At 35.8% G+C, this 17251-nt stretch overlaps 1 protein-coding gene across 1 annotated transcript in view; it reads left to right on the forward strand.

Annotated features, from left to right (window-relative positions):
- Positions 1-12548: 12548 nt before the first annotated feature.
- LOC306872608 (glutamate receptor ionotropic, NMDA 2B-like) overlaps positions 12549-17251 on the forward strand; it is a gene marked incomplete at both ends in the record, with an annotated part of 113846 nt that continues 109143 nt past the window's right edge. Inside the window, one exon of the mRNA XM_079421234.1 lies at positions 12549-12575. Within this exon, the coding sequence (XP_079277360.1) occupies positions 12549-12575 (27 nt within the window). The remainder of the gene's footprint in view (positions 12576-17251) is intronic.

Genomic DNA, 17251 nt, shown 5'->3' on the forward strand with positions numbered 1-17251 from the left:
CTTCTCCCTCTACACCAATAACTGCACATCTAAAGACCCCTCTGTCAAGCTCCTGAAGTTTGCAGACGACACCACACTGATCGGCCTCATTCAGGATGGTGACGAGTCTGCTTACAGACAGGAGGTTAAGGAGCTGGCTGTATGGTGCAGTCTTAACAACCTGGAGCTGGAGCTGTGGAGATGATCGTGGACTTCAGGAGAAACCCCCCTGCACTCCCCCCACTCACCATCATGAACAGCACTGTAACAACAGTGGAGTCATTCAGATTCCTGGGCACCACCATCTCTCAGGACCTGAAGTGGGACAATCACATTGACTCTATTGTGAAAAAGGGCCACCACAGGTTGTACTTCCTTTGCCAGCTGAGGAAGTTCAACCTGCCACAGGAGCTGCTGAAATAGTTCTACTCTGCCATCATTGAATCAGTCCTCTGCACTTCAATAACTGTCTGGTTCAGCTCAGCTACCAAATCTGACCTCAGAAGACTACGGAGAGTAGTCTGGATTGCTGAGCGAATCATTGGTACAACCCTCCCCACTCTCCAAGAACTCAAGATTTTTTTATTTGTCACATACACAATTATACAGGGTATAACCAGCAGTGAAATGTACTTATCCAGAGTGAACAAAAGGGCTGGTAAAATCACTCTGGACCCCTCACATCCAGCACACTCCCTCTTTGAACTGTTACCGTCTGTTCGACGCTACAGAGCTCTGAGAACCAGAACGACCAGACACCGAAACAGTTTCTTCCCTCAGGCAATCCATCTCATGAACACTTGACATTAAAACGCGGAACACACAACTCTATTATTTATTCACCACACTTGCTTACTTTTTTGTTTATCTAATTTTTTTTTTCAAATTTGCACATATCAGACCTGTACAGACATAATTGTCCATATTGTCTATATTATATATTGTGTTTTTGCTGTTTTGTACATTGCCTATTTGAATATTTGTATTATTCTTTATTATCTGTGTCCTGTCCTGTTGCTGTCTCTCTGTTGCACTGTGGAGCTTCTGTCACTAAGACAAATTCCTTGTATGTGTAAATATACTTGGCCAATAAAGCTCATTCTGATTCTGATTCTAAACTGTATTTCTCAACCTTTTCAATTGAAATGATAAACAATCCTAAAATCTTTATGCACAAATTGTACCATTTCCATGAGTTTTTAAAAAGGAGTGGAAGACAGTTGCCAAGAAACGGAGGATCAAAAGCACAAGTGATCAGTAGCTCAAGCCAAGAATCCAGAGAAAGAGAGAGTGAGCCCTTGAGACAGCAGACATCTGAGAACCAGGTGCTAGTGCACCGGTACAGAATCAGTATCTGATAGGGACTGGGCAATATTCAGAATTAAGAATTTGGCTGCATTTCAATTAATGAGCTTGAATTTCAATTGAATTGCCAGCATACCACAGGATGATAAAGAGGAATTAGCAGTTTATGGAAATTCAACGTAGTCACAAAACAAAGAGATGTAATTTCTATGTTGAACAAAATATAAATAATCACATAATTTAGATCCCAAATATAACATAGTGTAGTTATTTAGTATAATAATTATTATTAGTAGTAGAATTTATATACTAATTTAGCTTACATCAACGAATGATGAGAAAAATGTATCACGGTTTTCATAATGTTAAACAACTGTTTTCAACATTGATTATACTAATAAGTAAAATTTCTAGGGCATTAAATCAGCATAGTATAATGATTTCTGATCATCTTTGAAAATTCATCTTTGCAGTTGCAAGAATAATTCAAATTTAAAAAGAAAAAAACTGTTATTTAAACTTTTAATAATATTTTATAGTATTACACTTCTTACCGTAATTCTTACCGTATCTATCTATCTATCTATCTATCTATCTATCTATCTATCTATCTATCTATCTATCTATCTATCTATCTATCTATCTATCTATCTATTTGAAGAGTTTATTTGCAAAAACAGATAACTCCATTTTTTAAGCTATTTTTTAACCTAATCAAAATAACCCAACTGCAGTTTGATTGAGATTAATTGGAATGCACAATGAAAAAAACATGATTTCTGAGAATTGTTAAAAACGGAGTTATCTGTTTTTGCAAATGAACTCTTCATATAAGTTATATACAGTGCCCTCCAAAAGTATTGGAACAGTAGACAAAATTGCTCTGTTGGCTGTAGAGTCAAGACATTTACAAATATGTTTAAAAGATGAATATGAGACAAAACTACAGAATGTCACATTTTATTATTGGGTGATTCAACACATAGATGTTTGACCAACTAAGAAGTTCAGCACTTTTAGAGTTTCATCCCTCTATCTGATGTAAGCATAAGTATTGGACCAGTTGCCTCACAGGTCTTTCTAAGTGATCAGCTGTGTCCTGTTGCATTCATTCTTCAGATATTAAAAGCAGGGAATGCGATTTATCCATTACTTCTGTATTCTGAATCTTGCATTCGATGATGACACACAGAAACCAGGATGAAGATGAGGGAGCTGACTTTCAGAGAAAAGCAAGCAATTTGGATGCTAAAAGAAAAGAGGAAGTCAATTAGAGCTATAGCAAAAACAAAGAGTATGGCGAAATCAAGAGTTTGGAAACCACCAGCGACACGAGCAACCAACAACTACCTGATCGGCTGAGAAAACAACAGTAGTTGATGACAGACAAATCATAAAAGCTGTGAAAATGAATACTAAAAGACGTGTCTGTAAAATCACCAACAACCTCCAGAAAGCTGGGGTGATGCTCTGACAATCTACTGTCCTCAGGAGACTTTGACACAGAATTACAGATGCTACACAGCAAGATGCAAACCTCTGACCAGCACCAAAAATAGAAAGGCAAGATTAGAGTTTGCAAAAAAGCACAAAGGTGAGCCAGAAGAGTTTTGGAACTGTGTTTATGGACCGATGAGACAAAGATGAACCTTTATCTAAGTGATGGGAAAAAAAAGGGAGCTGCAAATGTTCTGTTTGCACTAATTCATACCGTACTGCACTGCAACGGTATAGGTGTACTGTGACTATTGTGTTTATGATTGTTTTCATTTCATGCTCTCTGTATAGTATAATATGTACCATATGTTGTTCTCTGTCTGTATTGAGTCCCTTATATATATATATATATATATATATATATATATATATATATATATATATATATATATATATATATATATATATATATATATATGTTGCATATATATTCAATACTTGTCAACCATACTGTCATGCTGCTGTTTGCACAAAAGACTTTCACCACCTGTACACTTGCGTTCATGGTATTGTGACAATAAAGTAATTTGATTTGAATTGGTCACATGTCTTTTGTTCGTCAGTTGTACTGTAGGGTGCTGGATAACAACTGCAATTTGTTTAAGTCATGGAAGAATAAGATTATGATAGGGACATAGACAAGCAAGCAAGAGGAAGAAAACCAGGAGAGCTCTGATGATGAGAAGGAAACTGAATGTGATTCTATGATTCATTTCACTATGCATGCATTCTGGTGGCTTCATCTGATTAAAATAATATGGTTTGTAATAACTAATTTTTATTTCTCGTCAATATGATTTGTCTTTATATGCTATTTTAGCTGTCTTTATATATGCGGTATCCTCCAGTAAAGTATTGCACATGGAGTTAGATAATAAAGTATGGTGAATATTCTGTATTAGGGATGGTGTTTGGTAAATTTAATTTTGTAAACAATACATATAACAACTATAATTGTTTTAAGTCATGAACATGTGGTCATATTAATGACTCCGTTATAAAGGGAATGCTGAAAGATGCATTAGAAGAGACTGCATGCAGACACTACATGCACAACTGAGGGTGATGCACCAGTGAAAGATCAACATGAATCTTTTACTGTATAATAAGCCAGATGAGCATGCACATTACTGATGTTTAGCACCTGCAGAGGACAAAGATTAAACATTTCTGACACAGAGTTTAGGTCTTGTATTATGATCCTATGAATTACATTAATTGTATGGATTTTGCATCATACACCACACACTGTCTGTACCTTGTCTTACTGAATGACACACTGACATTGTGTGATAGTACAATAAAGTGTCACAGTATGTATTGGCTGTTTAAATTGGTGTCTGTGTTTACTGTCAACACTGTATTCTTGCTCCTGATCTAATGAAATAAATGGAGCCCATTCCAAATAGGGACTGATGCATATTTTTTGGGGTCTGTTCTTATTCTAAGATAACTATGACTTGCAACTTACATATTGGCAAGTTGATGAAAAGACAATCTAAAAAAAATGTGAGTCAGCATAATTTATTGTGATATTGAGAATGGATTGTGTATGTTGTACTGCTCTTCCATCCCCAGGGGCCCAGTAGAGTCCCCTGGAAAAAAAATTCAGATGGCTGTAAATCAAAGTCTGATTATAGTTTTAAAGAGAAATCTGGCAGGACAACTACTTATGCTATATTAATTAAATAATGTTGGGCAGAGTTTTCAAACATGTATGGAAAGGTGGTATAAAGGTGTTTAAAAAAGTGCTCTTAGTAAAATACCACATTTCAGCCTGCCTCTTACATATGTCATATATGTTTGCGCAATGAACATGTTTCGATAACCCTTTGATCAAAAAAGATGGTAATTTCGCTCATTTAATTATTAAACATTTTAAACTACATTACCCATGAGCCTCTGCCACGCTATCGATATAACGCAGTGCTAGTATTTGTAGTTTAATGAAGTTATCCTCAGGGTTACGATCTCGGTAAAGTGGTAATATCTCACGACATAGCAACACTGCATTGTCAACTGAAGGTATTACTGACGTAATAATAACAGCAAAATATACTATACAACATTAAGCGTTTTTGGGTTAAAAGATAGTCCAATCACAGGAACGTCTGCGAGTGCCAGGAGAACTTCAAAGCCAATGGTAACCCAGTTGAGCAGAGGTATCACACTTACTTGTCCATATATGGTCATCTATGACAGGATCTTCCGGGTTCTTGTGGTGAATGAACAGATACGATTTATTTCTCTCCACTCAATATAAAACTGCAACAACAGATTGCATCGTGTGGTTAACCTGATGCAGCAATAAATTTGTTGATTACAGTGTTTTTATTTTCAAACAAGGGTGTAATGGTTCCTATTGTATACACTGTTTACACTAATATTAATTAATGTACAATATTTAAACTCAAAAGTGTGCATATACTGTGTGAAAAATAAATAATACGTCAAAATGTTTAATTTGCTTACAAAAAATAAACACCTGATATTTATTGAATTTTGCTTCTGTAACATTTACAGTGTATTTATAATGTATTAAAGGTATACAATTAATTTTATGTTTCCTGGAAATGGACCCTACAAACTTGCCATTCTTAGTTTTCCAAAAAGACATCTTAGCTGACCCCAACACAAAATTCAGTAAACATTTTTTCCTCCTATCCTGAAAATGGTATTTTGGACCACTTATAAACTCCTGATAAGAATTTTTTTCTCCAAACTTTGTAAAACATTGTTAAAAAATGTAAAAGTCCCTTCAACCTAAAACAATCAATAAATAAATGATTCACCGTTTCTTCAATCCCACAAAATACACAATCTTTCCCCAGTACTGGATTCAGGTGTGCCACGTGTCTGTTCGTAGCTATTTCCCCGTACATCAGCTTCCACTGCAAGTCTGCAGTACGCTTCTCAATCGGCAGTTTATACAAAGACCTCCAGCATGCCTTAAAGTTTGTCCCAAACACCTCTGACCATCTCCAAGTCTTTACTCCTTTTAGCACAGCCTGATGAGTCACCTTTACAGATGTTATATACAGATCTTTCTTCTTAATGTCCTGAAAAACAACTCAGGGTACGCAAATGATAAAACTGAATATCCAGCATCCTCATTCTCTTCTTGTACAACAGCAGAAACTTTAATGGGTGGAAATTTATAATCACCATGCCAATCCTGTGACAGTGCCTCTCTACAAGCACCGAACTGCCCACACCTCTTCCATTATTCTTCTCAGAAGTCGCAGAGATCGAAACCCAGTAACACTCTGCATTGTCTCAGCTGTTCTCCAACCATCACCACTTCTTAGATCCCCCAACTTGGTATATCCAGCTTTGACAAAACAGCTTTCCACCGACTTAGAAGATAAAATCTTTGCTCTTATTAATGGGTTATAGAACAAAGGTTCCCCCATTATCCACTCCTCTGGATGTAAGATTTCTCTGTGTATAACAAATGTCTTTTTCCAAGCTATTATCATTGACTTAAAAAAAAACTGTTAAATCCTTTAAATCCAGTTCATCAAGTTGCAACAAAAAAAGCTGTTTATCATACAATAAACCAGACGTTTCCCACAGAAGAGCACAAGCAACATTAATCCATCCAACATTCTCTTCGTACAACAGTCTCTTTGCTGCTTGTAGTCGAAATGCATTTATGCGGCTTCGTACGTCTATCAGGCTTTGCCCTCCTTCATTCACTGTCAGATAAAGTGCAGGCCCAGGAATCCATTTTTGACCAGACCAGAAGAAATCCACTAATTTCCTCTGAATGTTCTTAATCAAGTCATCCGGTGGCTCGAGTACATTCAGTCTATGCCATAGCATAGAGGCAGTCAGATTATTTGCAATCAAGACTCTGCCTCTATAAGATAACTCGGGTAATAGCCAATTCCACTTAAACAACTTGGCATCAACCTTTTCCAGCATACCCTCCCAGCTCTTTTCTTTATACATATCATTACCTAAAAACACCCCCAACATTTTAATACCTCCCCTTCCCCATTTTAATCCTTCAGGACGTTTAGGTGGCCCAGTATCCAACCAAGAACCCACCACAAACCCTTCACATTTTGTCCAGTTTACCTTGGCTGAAGAAGATTGTTCATAATGATGTTCCATGATTTAATCTACGCTCTCCTTCCCACCACTGTATTTCATTATTACTATCAGAATGGGTTTCTTGTAAAAAAATTACTTTTACATCATTTAAACTAATAAATTCAGAAAGCATTGCTCTTTTAACCCTGTCTCTTCCCCCATTGATGTTTAAGGATCCTACTCTTACAACCTCCATAAAAAAGGACAAAAGGGAAAAACAGATAAGAATAGAATAGAAGAAGAAAAACAAATCACCCTTACATCATTAGCCAAATTTATTGAAATTTCCTTTTCTTGGGAGATTTCCCCCTTCTTATTTTCGTGACAAACGTTTTCAATCGAAATCTCTTCCTCTTGTTCAGTCTATCCTCTCCTACTCTTTTCATCCAGTACAAAACAGAACTTTCAAACTTTTTCATATCAGCAAAGTAATTCTTCACTTCTACTACTTTCGCAAATGTCTCATCCAAGAATGTCTCATCTCTTCCAGGGAATAAAACTTTTGTGAGGTGAGGAGCATTACCAGCATATATTTGTTTTTGAGCAAAAATTTTTATATTAGTTACCATCCTGCTGGCAGAAATGGGCACAAAAAAGTGCCTGTTCTTAATAATTAAGACATATTCTATTCATTAATAATTGTTTTGTTTTTGTTTCAAGAATAAAAAATACCATTATGGTGTAAGGGACATATACTATATTAATGTTGCTCATTATTGTTTAACATTTACATTATTAAAAAATTGTGATAACTATGTATACTATGTAATACATTCACAGCCAGTGTCTGAACAATATACCCATAATTATAATTTTTTAAGTCACTGAACTTGGCCAGTGTGTGTTCCATATAGTTAAACATGTCACTATTTTGGTAGAATTATAAAAACATGAAAAACATGTAACTTTTTTTTTTAAAGATTATGAAGCCAAAATGTTACAGGATACCAGGAATGACCCAGGTGCCCCCGAATAGTTGACGAGTCGATGCTTCGATAGGGGGAGCATGATTCGACTCCCAATCTCACAGTCGAATATTCGCGGGTGTTATGATCATGCCATTTTGGCTAAATGGGGGTGCTCAAATCTTTGATTTCACATTTAAAGTACCTGTTTTCTCCCAATAAATTAATATACAGCCTATTAAAATACTGCTGTAAATAAGAATCTGAAAAGAAATAGTCTTCAAATAAATATTTTAACATGCGTGAATAAATCCAAGCACCCCTATAGATTTAAGTTTCACTTTCCATAATCCGTGACCCACAGAGTATTTTGGCGGCAGGGATTTAAATCTTTAACAAGAGTCAAATCGATCAGGTAGGGTACAATTTACAGATTTCAAAACATTTCAGCTGGTTTATGTGTATATCGTGTATATATTATTTATTTCGTATAAAATGGATTGGAGTTATGCTGCAGTAAAGCGCTTCATTGTCTATAGGCTATAAACAACAATGAACGCAGAATATTAATAACTATGACTGGGACTGTCATATACATAACATTATAACGAGAACACTATGATAATAAAACGCTGTGAAGTTTTAGAGTTTGGCTGCCATGTTTCTGCACGTTATTGAAGAGCAAAAGGATTCATTCAGAGCCGCGCAGACACGTTGACTTATGCATTCTGGTCATTTCAGTCGTAATATGACATTATGGTGTATAAATAACGAAGCGTATTTTATGAGATATAAAAGCTTCAAAACAGAAATGCAGAACATTAATAACTGTCATATACATAATGTCATGAGAGCACTATTGTAGAAAAAAAAATGTAGTGAATTCTTAGAGTTTGGCTGATGTTTAATGTTAACTATCTATTAATCAAAACATAAAACATTATTTACCTCGCTTGTATCTGCGAGGTGTCCATTACACATTTTCCCTGTGTGTTAATGTCAGTAATTATGACTGTGTCTGACTTGACTCTTGGTAATGTATTTTGACCACACCCCCAAACATATGATTCGACTATCAGCAATATTCGAATATTGGACTATTCGAATATCGGCAAGATTGGAAAATACAGATTCGACTATGAAAATCCTTAGACGGGGACTATATATATATATATATATCTATATATAGGCTATATATATGGACGGACGGATGGATGGATGAATGGCTGGATAGATTTTTAAAAATTAAAACTGCACAGAAATGTATGCATAGGTACAGCTATACATTCTCAAATTAAAATTACAGCTTTGCATCCTGTTTGCTGCCTCATTCATATTTAGTTTGACTGAACTGGAATTGAGAAGACATTCTCAGCTCTTCCTCTTTTTCTCACTCTCTTTCTGTCTCTCAGTTGTGCAGTTATCCAGTAGAGGGCTCCCTCTCATTCTCCTTTCTTTGCCTCACTCCTACTCCACAGCGCTCCGTCCGTAAGGGAGGGGTGAGAGAGAGAGAGAGAGAGAGAGAGAGAGAGAGCTCAGTCTCGATGTGTGGAATTCTTGGGCAGACATTGCAACCATTACACCTCTTCCTACTGTTCTGCCTCAGTCACTGTCTGTGGAAAAGGGCTATTACTTACTGCAAACGGAGGACTCCTACAGAAGCCAAGAGAATGAAAGAGAGGAAAAAAGAGTGAGAGAGAAAGAAAGACAAGAACTAAAGCAACAACTGGATGACAGGAACAAACTGACTGCATTTCCCTGTTTAAAAGAAAAGAAGAAAAACGGAAGGCACTGGAGTATTTGTTTTTTTCTTTCGTTTTGTTTTTTTCTTCTTTCTCATCGTTGTGCTGGGAGGCACATCATCTTTTCATTTATTCGCTCTCTCCATCATTTGCCTCCTGATCTATTTCTCCATCTATATGGTGTATAATTTTGTCTATTTATGACGAGACAGGAGAGAAGAGAAAGAAGGGGCAAGTTTGTTTGTTTTTGTTTTTTACTCTATCACTCATTTTTTACTATTTATGATCCCCTTCATTCCTTCACCTGTCCCTCCTTGCCATCTCTCTCCTCTGATCATCCCCTCTTCCTTCCATTCCTCCCTCCACCCCAAAAGTGTGATGCTCCCTGAATGAAAGTTGATTAGAATTGTGAAAGAGACTCAAAAACCATCTCCACATCTCCTAATCAGTTTTTTAAATTCTTTTTCTTCCTCTCTTTTTTTTAAACAGTTCTTTTAGTCCTCCACCATCTACCCTCACGTATCACTCTTTTTTTCCCTGGATGCTTTAATATTCTTCTAGGTAGGTTTAACAGCTCTCGTTTAGTGTCTGTCCGTTCTGTTTGTCTGTGTGTGTACTTGTGTGTCCCTTTTTTACACGCACATAAAACACACATTGACACACATTGACACACACACACACACACACACACACACACACACACACACACACACACACACACACACTCACAAACACATGCATTAAACTAATGGACAGCCACGTGTCACATACATATCATTACATATAATTTCTCCATGCCCATTTTTACCCTTCTCCAGTCCTGTCCATTTTACTTATGAACAGCAAGACATTTGTATCCTGCCATTCATTCTTTTGTAACACACACACTTACACACATCTGGTCTTGGGCTGGCCGGTCTGAAATATCCTCCATTCATCTCCAGTGTCCAGTGCAAGCATCAGTGTCCTTTATTTTGGTTGAGAAATCGTTGCAGACACATTTCAGATGAGCTTCTGCTTTGACTGAAATGGGTGAGGTTGGCGTGACTGCTTAATTTGCGGTTCTTGGACACATTTTGAACTTGTGATTGGTGTTGTTGGCAGCTTCCTCTGAGCTGGTGAAACATGAGATCTGAATTGTGAATAATAGATTGGTATTTGCTCCAAATATTGATTAGTTGTTTTTTTTCTTGTCTCACCTGCTTGCAAGTTCGAGTCCATTCGAGCTGTAATGTTCAATCCTTCATTTTATTGAGTGTTTAATTTTCTGCTGGCACTCACCAGCTCTCATTTTATCCATCCATCTAACACCTTTCGGACAGGCCGTCAACTCCTCTTCTTATCACAACCTCTTGATTTTCTTTGTACTCTTTGAGGGTCCCTGTTTTTAGCTGACGTGCATGACCACTGTATGACCGTTAGCTCATTAGAGAATGAAAACTTTTCACTCCCCACTGTAAGTTATTTATATCCCCTAATTTATTCCCCTTGAATGAACCTTTTGCACTTCATTTTGTACATCATTTTAATTCAGAACTTTGATTTGAGATTCTCTAGTAGTATTTTCATTTTATAGAATGTAGTGTATAATTTACCTCTGAATATAAAAAAAAAAGAGTCAAAAGTTTTATTTTTCCTTGGTTTTCAGTTAATTTCAAATGAATCTAAGAAAGGGATGGTGATTCAAGAAGTGCCCTTGTGACGCAACTTAAGATGGAAGGAAATCTGAACATCTCCTTTTTCCATTCATACTGATATTTTATTTTCTGTGTATCGTATTTAGTTTATATGCTTGTGCTTTCTTCTTGGTGACTGGTTTGAAATGCCAATTAATTAACATTTAGCTTTAGTTGATTTTTTTAAAATAGATTTTCTGTAGACATCCCGAATTCATCATCTTCATCACAGTTTTTCTTATATATGGACTGTATGAAAACAAAAAGAAAGAAGCATCTCACTTGCCTGTTATTGGGCGAAATGGACATATCAAAGGAAGGCGACCATCTTGTCTTATGTTTTTGAATGCTTGCACTTGTTTATCACATTTTTGTAAACATTATCCAAATATTAATGATGAAATGCCACAGGACAGTTAGATTGGTAAGTAACATGATAAAAATATCACACATAAATGTATTTGTATGCATTTGTAAGTGTGTTATTGTGTGTTTGTGAAACATGTCTGTCCCTTCTATGGCTCTAAATAGACTAAACTTCATCTATTACATATCAATTAAGCAATTAGTGTTGAGCACTCTATATTAGATCAACTGAAAAAAATAACAAAAGGAAAAAAAAAGAAAAATCTCAGTCAGTTTTCCAAAGCCATCATCAAATTTAACATTTTTTCAACATCATTTGCCAGAAAACATGTGCTGAAGATACTGTTCTCTTCTTTTCCAATAGTGTCATGAAAAGGACCCAGCAAAGGACGTACATGGATACCTAAACACAATGACGATTTAAGACCAGACGTCGCTGCTTCAACTCTTTCACAACCAGGCACCAAGCAGCTCAAGTTTGTGGACTTGCTCACAGATGAAAATGGACTTTTAGACTCATCAAGAAAAATCGTCTTCTTTTCACCTTTTTTTCAATTTCTATCACATTTTGTAGCCAATGTAGGCTTTGTCCTGGTTCATTTTCAATTTAAGTACATTTCTTAGATTTGATATAAGACTTTTAACTTTTCTTCAGTGACTGAACAACGTTTTCATAGCTCATACATTCAAAGTCTTACTTGTCTTTTATTTTGTCTTCATTTGTGAGCCAGGCATCTTTCTTACTTTTCTTGAGTGACTTTTCTTAATAGTTTTGATTCAATAGACAATACCTGTGCTCAGTCATCCAGCCTGGATTTACAGTAGGGGCCAACACTTTCATCCACGGTCTCTACGCCATTCCTATCTTTTCTTACCAATCTCTCAAACTACTTCAACGGTCAGTCACTCCTCCATCCAGGGCTATGAGAGGAAGAGACAAGACCCAGCTCACATCAACATGCAAGAGTTGAGGAGAGAGAATGGGAGTTGGGCTGGCAATGTTCAAGGTAAGGGAAGAAGTCTGGTTTTTGTAGTACTTAATGAATAATGTACACTAGCATTCAAAAGTTTGGGATCTGTAAGATTTTTTTTTTTAAAGAAAAAAAAAGGTTCATGGTTTCCACAAAAATATTAAGCAGCACAAATCGGCATTTTAGAATGATTTCTGAAGGATCATGTGACACTGAAGACTGGAGCTGAAAATTCAGCTTAGCCATAAATTACACTTTTAAATATATTAAAATAGCTAAATATTATTTAAAATTTTAATAATATTTCACAATATTACTTCAGAGTAAGAAAAAAATCTGTAAAAATATGGCACGATGTACTGTATTAATATTAAGGAATTTTCCATATTGATTTTTACAGGTGTTTTTGCGCTTCATTGCGTTGTGTTTTAGGGTAATTGGAAGTGTCTGTAAAATTAATGGAAAATTACCAGTACAATTTCCTTTTTTGTGGTTTTTAAACAGTGCGTTTTTACTGTATTTTTTTTTTATCAAATAAATGCAGCTTTTACTTCCACTGAATGACCGTCAAAAGAGAAAATGCTTTTTGCCCACAGTATGGGGCTAATGGTCCTAAACGGACCTGGCCAAATCACTTAGTTTAACTTATCAACTGGCATCCAGTTAATATCTTGGTTAACTGCTTTTTTCAAAATTGATTTGGTGCAAAAGTGTTACACAAATGGGCAGTTCAATCAAATAATGAGTTATGAAAGAGATGTTAAATAATTTTACGATAATTTATCACAGTGGAAATGAAGTACAATTGTATGCTGCCCATTTTGACAACATATACAGGAAATTTGCATGGAATACATACTGTATTTAGAATATTTAGGAATTAGAATAGAATAATCTTCTGAACATTGCCTACCATTCTCGATCTTTGATGTGCACTTTTAAGCATGCACGTTCACTCTCTCTCATCGCCATTTTATCCTCTGTCACTTACTCGAAGGCCTTAACGACATGTCTGTTTTTCCTCCCAGGGCTGTAATTTTCTGTTGTCTCAATGAATGTGTGTGTTTGTGATCCTCAGTGTGCCATTGTCTTATTTTCATGCAGGCGTTCGCCCAAATTACTCTTGGTTGTGCTGCCTTCTATCCAGTTTGAGTAATGTGCCTGTGGTCTGGGTCAGACATTGTAGCTAAGTGGGTTAATGAAAGCAAGAGCAGGAGCGATAAATACTGAGAAAGTGAGCGGGGTAAGAAAATAGGGTGAGAAACAGACGGAGAGGTCGAGCTGCCTTTCACTCTCCTGCTCTCTTCTCTGAAGCTGCTCCAGAGATGCTCCTGATCGCCGTTAGGCTCCTTCTTGGGAAAACACGAAAGTAGTTAACGGATCTGAAAACGTCTGATGACGCTTCCCCCTCATATCGCCCTCTTAAGTTGCGCTGCCTCTGATTAACGTGAGGTGACAGTGTTTTTTTACCCACGTCAGTGGGGTTGAAGCAGCTGTCAATCAAGCTTGACGTTGATTGACGGGGACCAGAGGGATGAGGACAGTGTGGAATGTCTTTCAGAGTGAAGCATCACTCAGAGATTCTGTTGGTGTGGTAACGGAGCCTCTGTTGGCATGGAAACGGAACATAGGGACACGAGGGCATTCTAGACTTTCAATGATATAACTGCTACACAGAGATGGTGCAAATCTGATTTCGTGTCATCCGTTGTTTCATAAATAATGATACTTACGCTGTAGACACCTTGCTTGTGTATACAAATTGGCTGACGATGTACTGCTCGACATTGCACTGGTATATGTATGTACCGAATGAGCAAACAACGGGCCTTAATCTATCATCCTGAAAACTGGGGAAATTTGACTTGTATAAATGTTTGTTTTCAAACAACAAGGATAATAGTCAATAAAAGCCTCTTAGGGATGCAGGGATGGATGATGAAACATGTTAGATGTGTAGTGTTGTTTTTGGTGCTTATTTGCTTTGTAATTTTGCAGTGAAGACACAGTAAAAGTGAACCTGGAGGACTAGAATGTTGTGTACTTTCCAGTAAAGGTCTGTTCATTTATTATTATTAATAATAATTATTAATAATATAACCAAACCTGGCTCTCGCCAGGAACGCTATGCATAGAAGCTGACATGGCATTAAAAAAGGAAAGAAAAAATGTAATAATAATGTCAAAATTATCATCAGTAAAAATACAAATGTATTAATAATGTAATAAAATATGAATAAGAATAATTTTATTATTATTAATAAAAATAACAATAATAAAAATAATTATAATACTTTATTAAAAATGCATAATACAATTTCTGAAATCCAATATATCCAATCCAGTTATACTACTACAATTTGGAAAGATACTAATGCGCTAATTTCCAATGTGATTCCAACACATTGGTTTAAATTTATTTATTTAAACAAGATTTATATTTGACTTGTTTGGCTTCAAATTCTTTAATTATCATTCATTATTTTAATATCAATAGAAAATAGAAAGATAGAAGATATGTACAAAAAAAAGATAAAATAGAGAATTTTTTATTAATGAATTATTCAGTTGTATTAGGTATTCTTCATAGAAGCATTATCCTTTTTGTTAAAATAATTTGGAATGATCGTAATACAATAATTTCCAATATAATTTCACTTTATTCAGTAGGATTTTATTTGCTTTTTTTTCTTTTTTGATTTTTGTTTGGTTTCAAATTATCATTAATTATTAAATATCAATGATAGATAATAGAAAGATAACAGATGTGACAGGTATATGCAGAAAACTACTGATAAAACGGAGAAACAACTGACTTATAAAGAAAAAAAAACTCTTAACTCAGCTAAACTGAATGAAATTGAAATTGAAATTATAATTTTTAGTTTTTTTTAGTTTTTCAATTGGGTACAGCAGTATATTGTCAGATAAAACTGAAAAATGAAAGCAGGTTACAGAGTTCAAACTGTTGTCTGCTAAAATGCATAAACATTTTTGTGTGAAAGTGTTTGTGGCAGCAGGAGAGATGGATTGACATGACATGGAGGTCATTATCCTGCACTGGTCTTTTCTCATCGGCTTTAACAGCATTGACTAACAAATTAAGGGCATTTGGTTCCAGTGTGTGTATTCGTGTATAAGTGTAAGGGGCGCATTTAACAGAGTTCTCCTGAGTAATCATAAACATGACAAAAGCAATATCTAATGGCACAGGTCAGTTTTCAAACAGGCCTGTTACGGCTGTGTGTGCATGTGTGTGTTTTGACCCCCCCATGGCGATGATTTACCAGTTTATCAATGTGCACCTGTTGTAATTCACACCTCCATCACCATAGGAGTGATTTTGGCTCTCGTTCCTCGTTCGCTAAGATGGTTGAAGCTTAGCCTTAATCATAGCACATGACTTCATTACAGATAGAGTTACAGTGACTTAATGAGCTCTTGTCCAGTCATGCACAGTGTCGTAAGTCTCTGAGATGAGTGATGTGCATATTTAATGGCGTAATTTCATTATGTCTTTCATTATGTCACTTAATGACATTCTGCTTCTTCGGATGGAGGATATGGATGAGAAAGTTGCCAGTAAGCAGATCTGTACTGCAGACAACAGTCAAAATATCATTATACCAAACGCTGCAGTTCAATACCATATTTTGCTTTGCTGTTATTTTTTGTGAAGTGTGAAATACTGGATATATCAGATTAGCTGTCACCTAAAAAACGTTTGGTCTGCATTTTCTAGCTGTCTGCCTTTACTGCAGGGGTGCTCAATCCTATTTCTGGAGATTTACCATCCTCTAGAGTTTAATATAAAACTCTAATCAAACACATGATAATTGGTAGTAATGGCCTTTATGCCAAAAGGTCAAGACTTGATTGGTTAGTATGGCCCAGATAACCCCTGCCGGTAGATGCTGTAATCTTGGGGCATTTGAAAGTGACAATATTTTTGCAAGACTCATAAAAATTGCATTTTAATATATTAGTAAATGTTTTTGCCAGAGGAGAGCTCTTAAAAGTTTTAAATGTACAGTACTTTCGTTTTCTCTGTCTTCTGCCATTCATGTCACACCTCAGATCTTGACAGATTGAGTAATTATTCATGTTATATAAGTGTAATAAAAGTGAATTTCATATATTTTTTGTATATACTGTATATATTATGCCACTAAATTGAACAAAAATGCCCCACAAAATCAAGAAAAGGGGGCACCCTGATTTTGCAGTGTAACAACTTCCGTGATTATAACGGCAGTTTTTGCGAGTGCATAAAGTTAACTCGCATTTATACTGAGTTCATGGACTGCTTCAGTGTTCTTTGCTCACTCACATTATATAATATATAATTTATTCCCAGATTGAATAACCATTTTGTTTTTCATGCTCCTGAAATAACCAATGTGAAGTCGTGATTTTCTAATCCTTAAAAAGCAGTGAAAAAATAAAGGCGGTTCTTAGCTTGTGTCATCTGTAGCGAGCCAGAATATGACATGCTGTTTCCCCTCAAAATTCGGAAAAAAAGTCGGAATTCTGCTAGATTTTAAATTTTTATATATGTGTGTTTATTATAAAATTTCATATCAGGGTCAGAAATTCATGTAGCCCATTAAGAGGCAATATTAGCCCCCCTGGAATTCATTTCCAGGAGCATTTTTTCCCTTTGTAAGGGATATTTTATAATTCTCTCATCGACAATCATTATTGCAATAGCA

Source organism: Barbus barbus (assembly GCF_936440315.1).
Source record: "Barbus barbus genome assembly, chromosome: 7".
Lineage (NCBI taxonomy): Eukaryota > Metazoa > Chordata > Actinopteri > Cypriniformes > Cyprinidae > Barbus > Barbus barbus.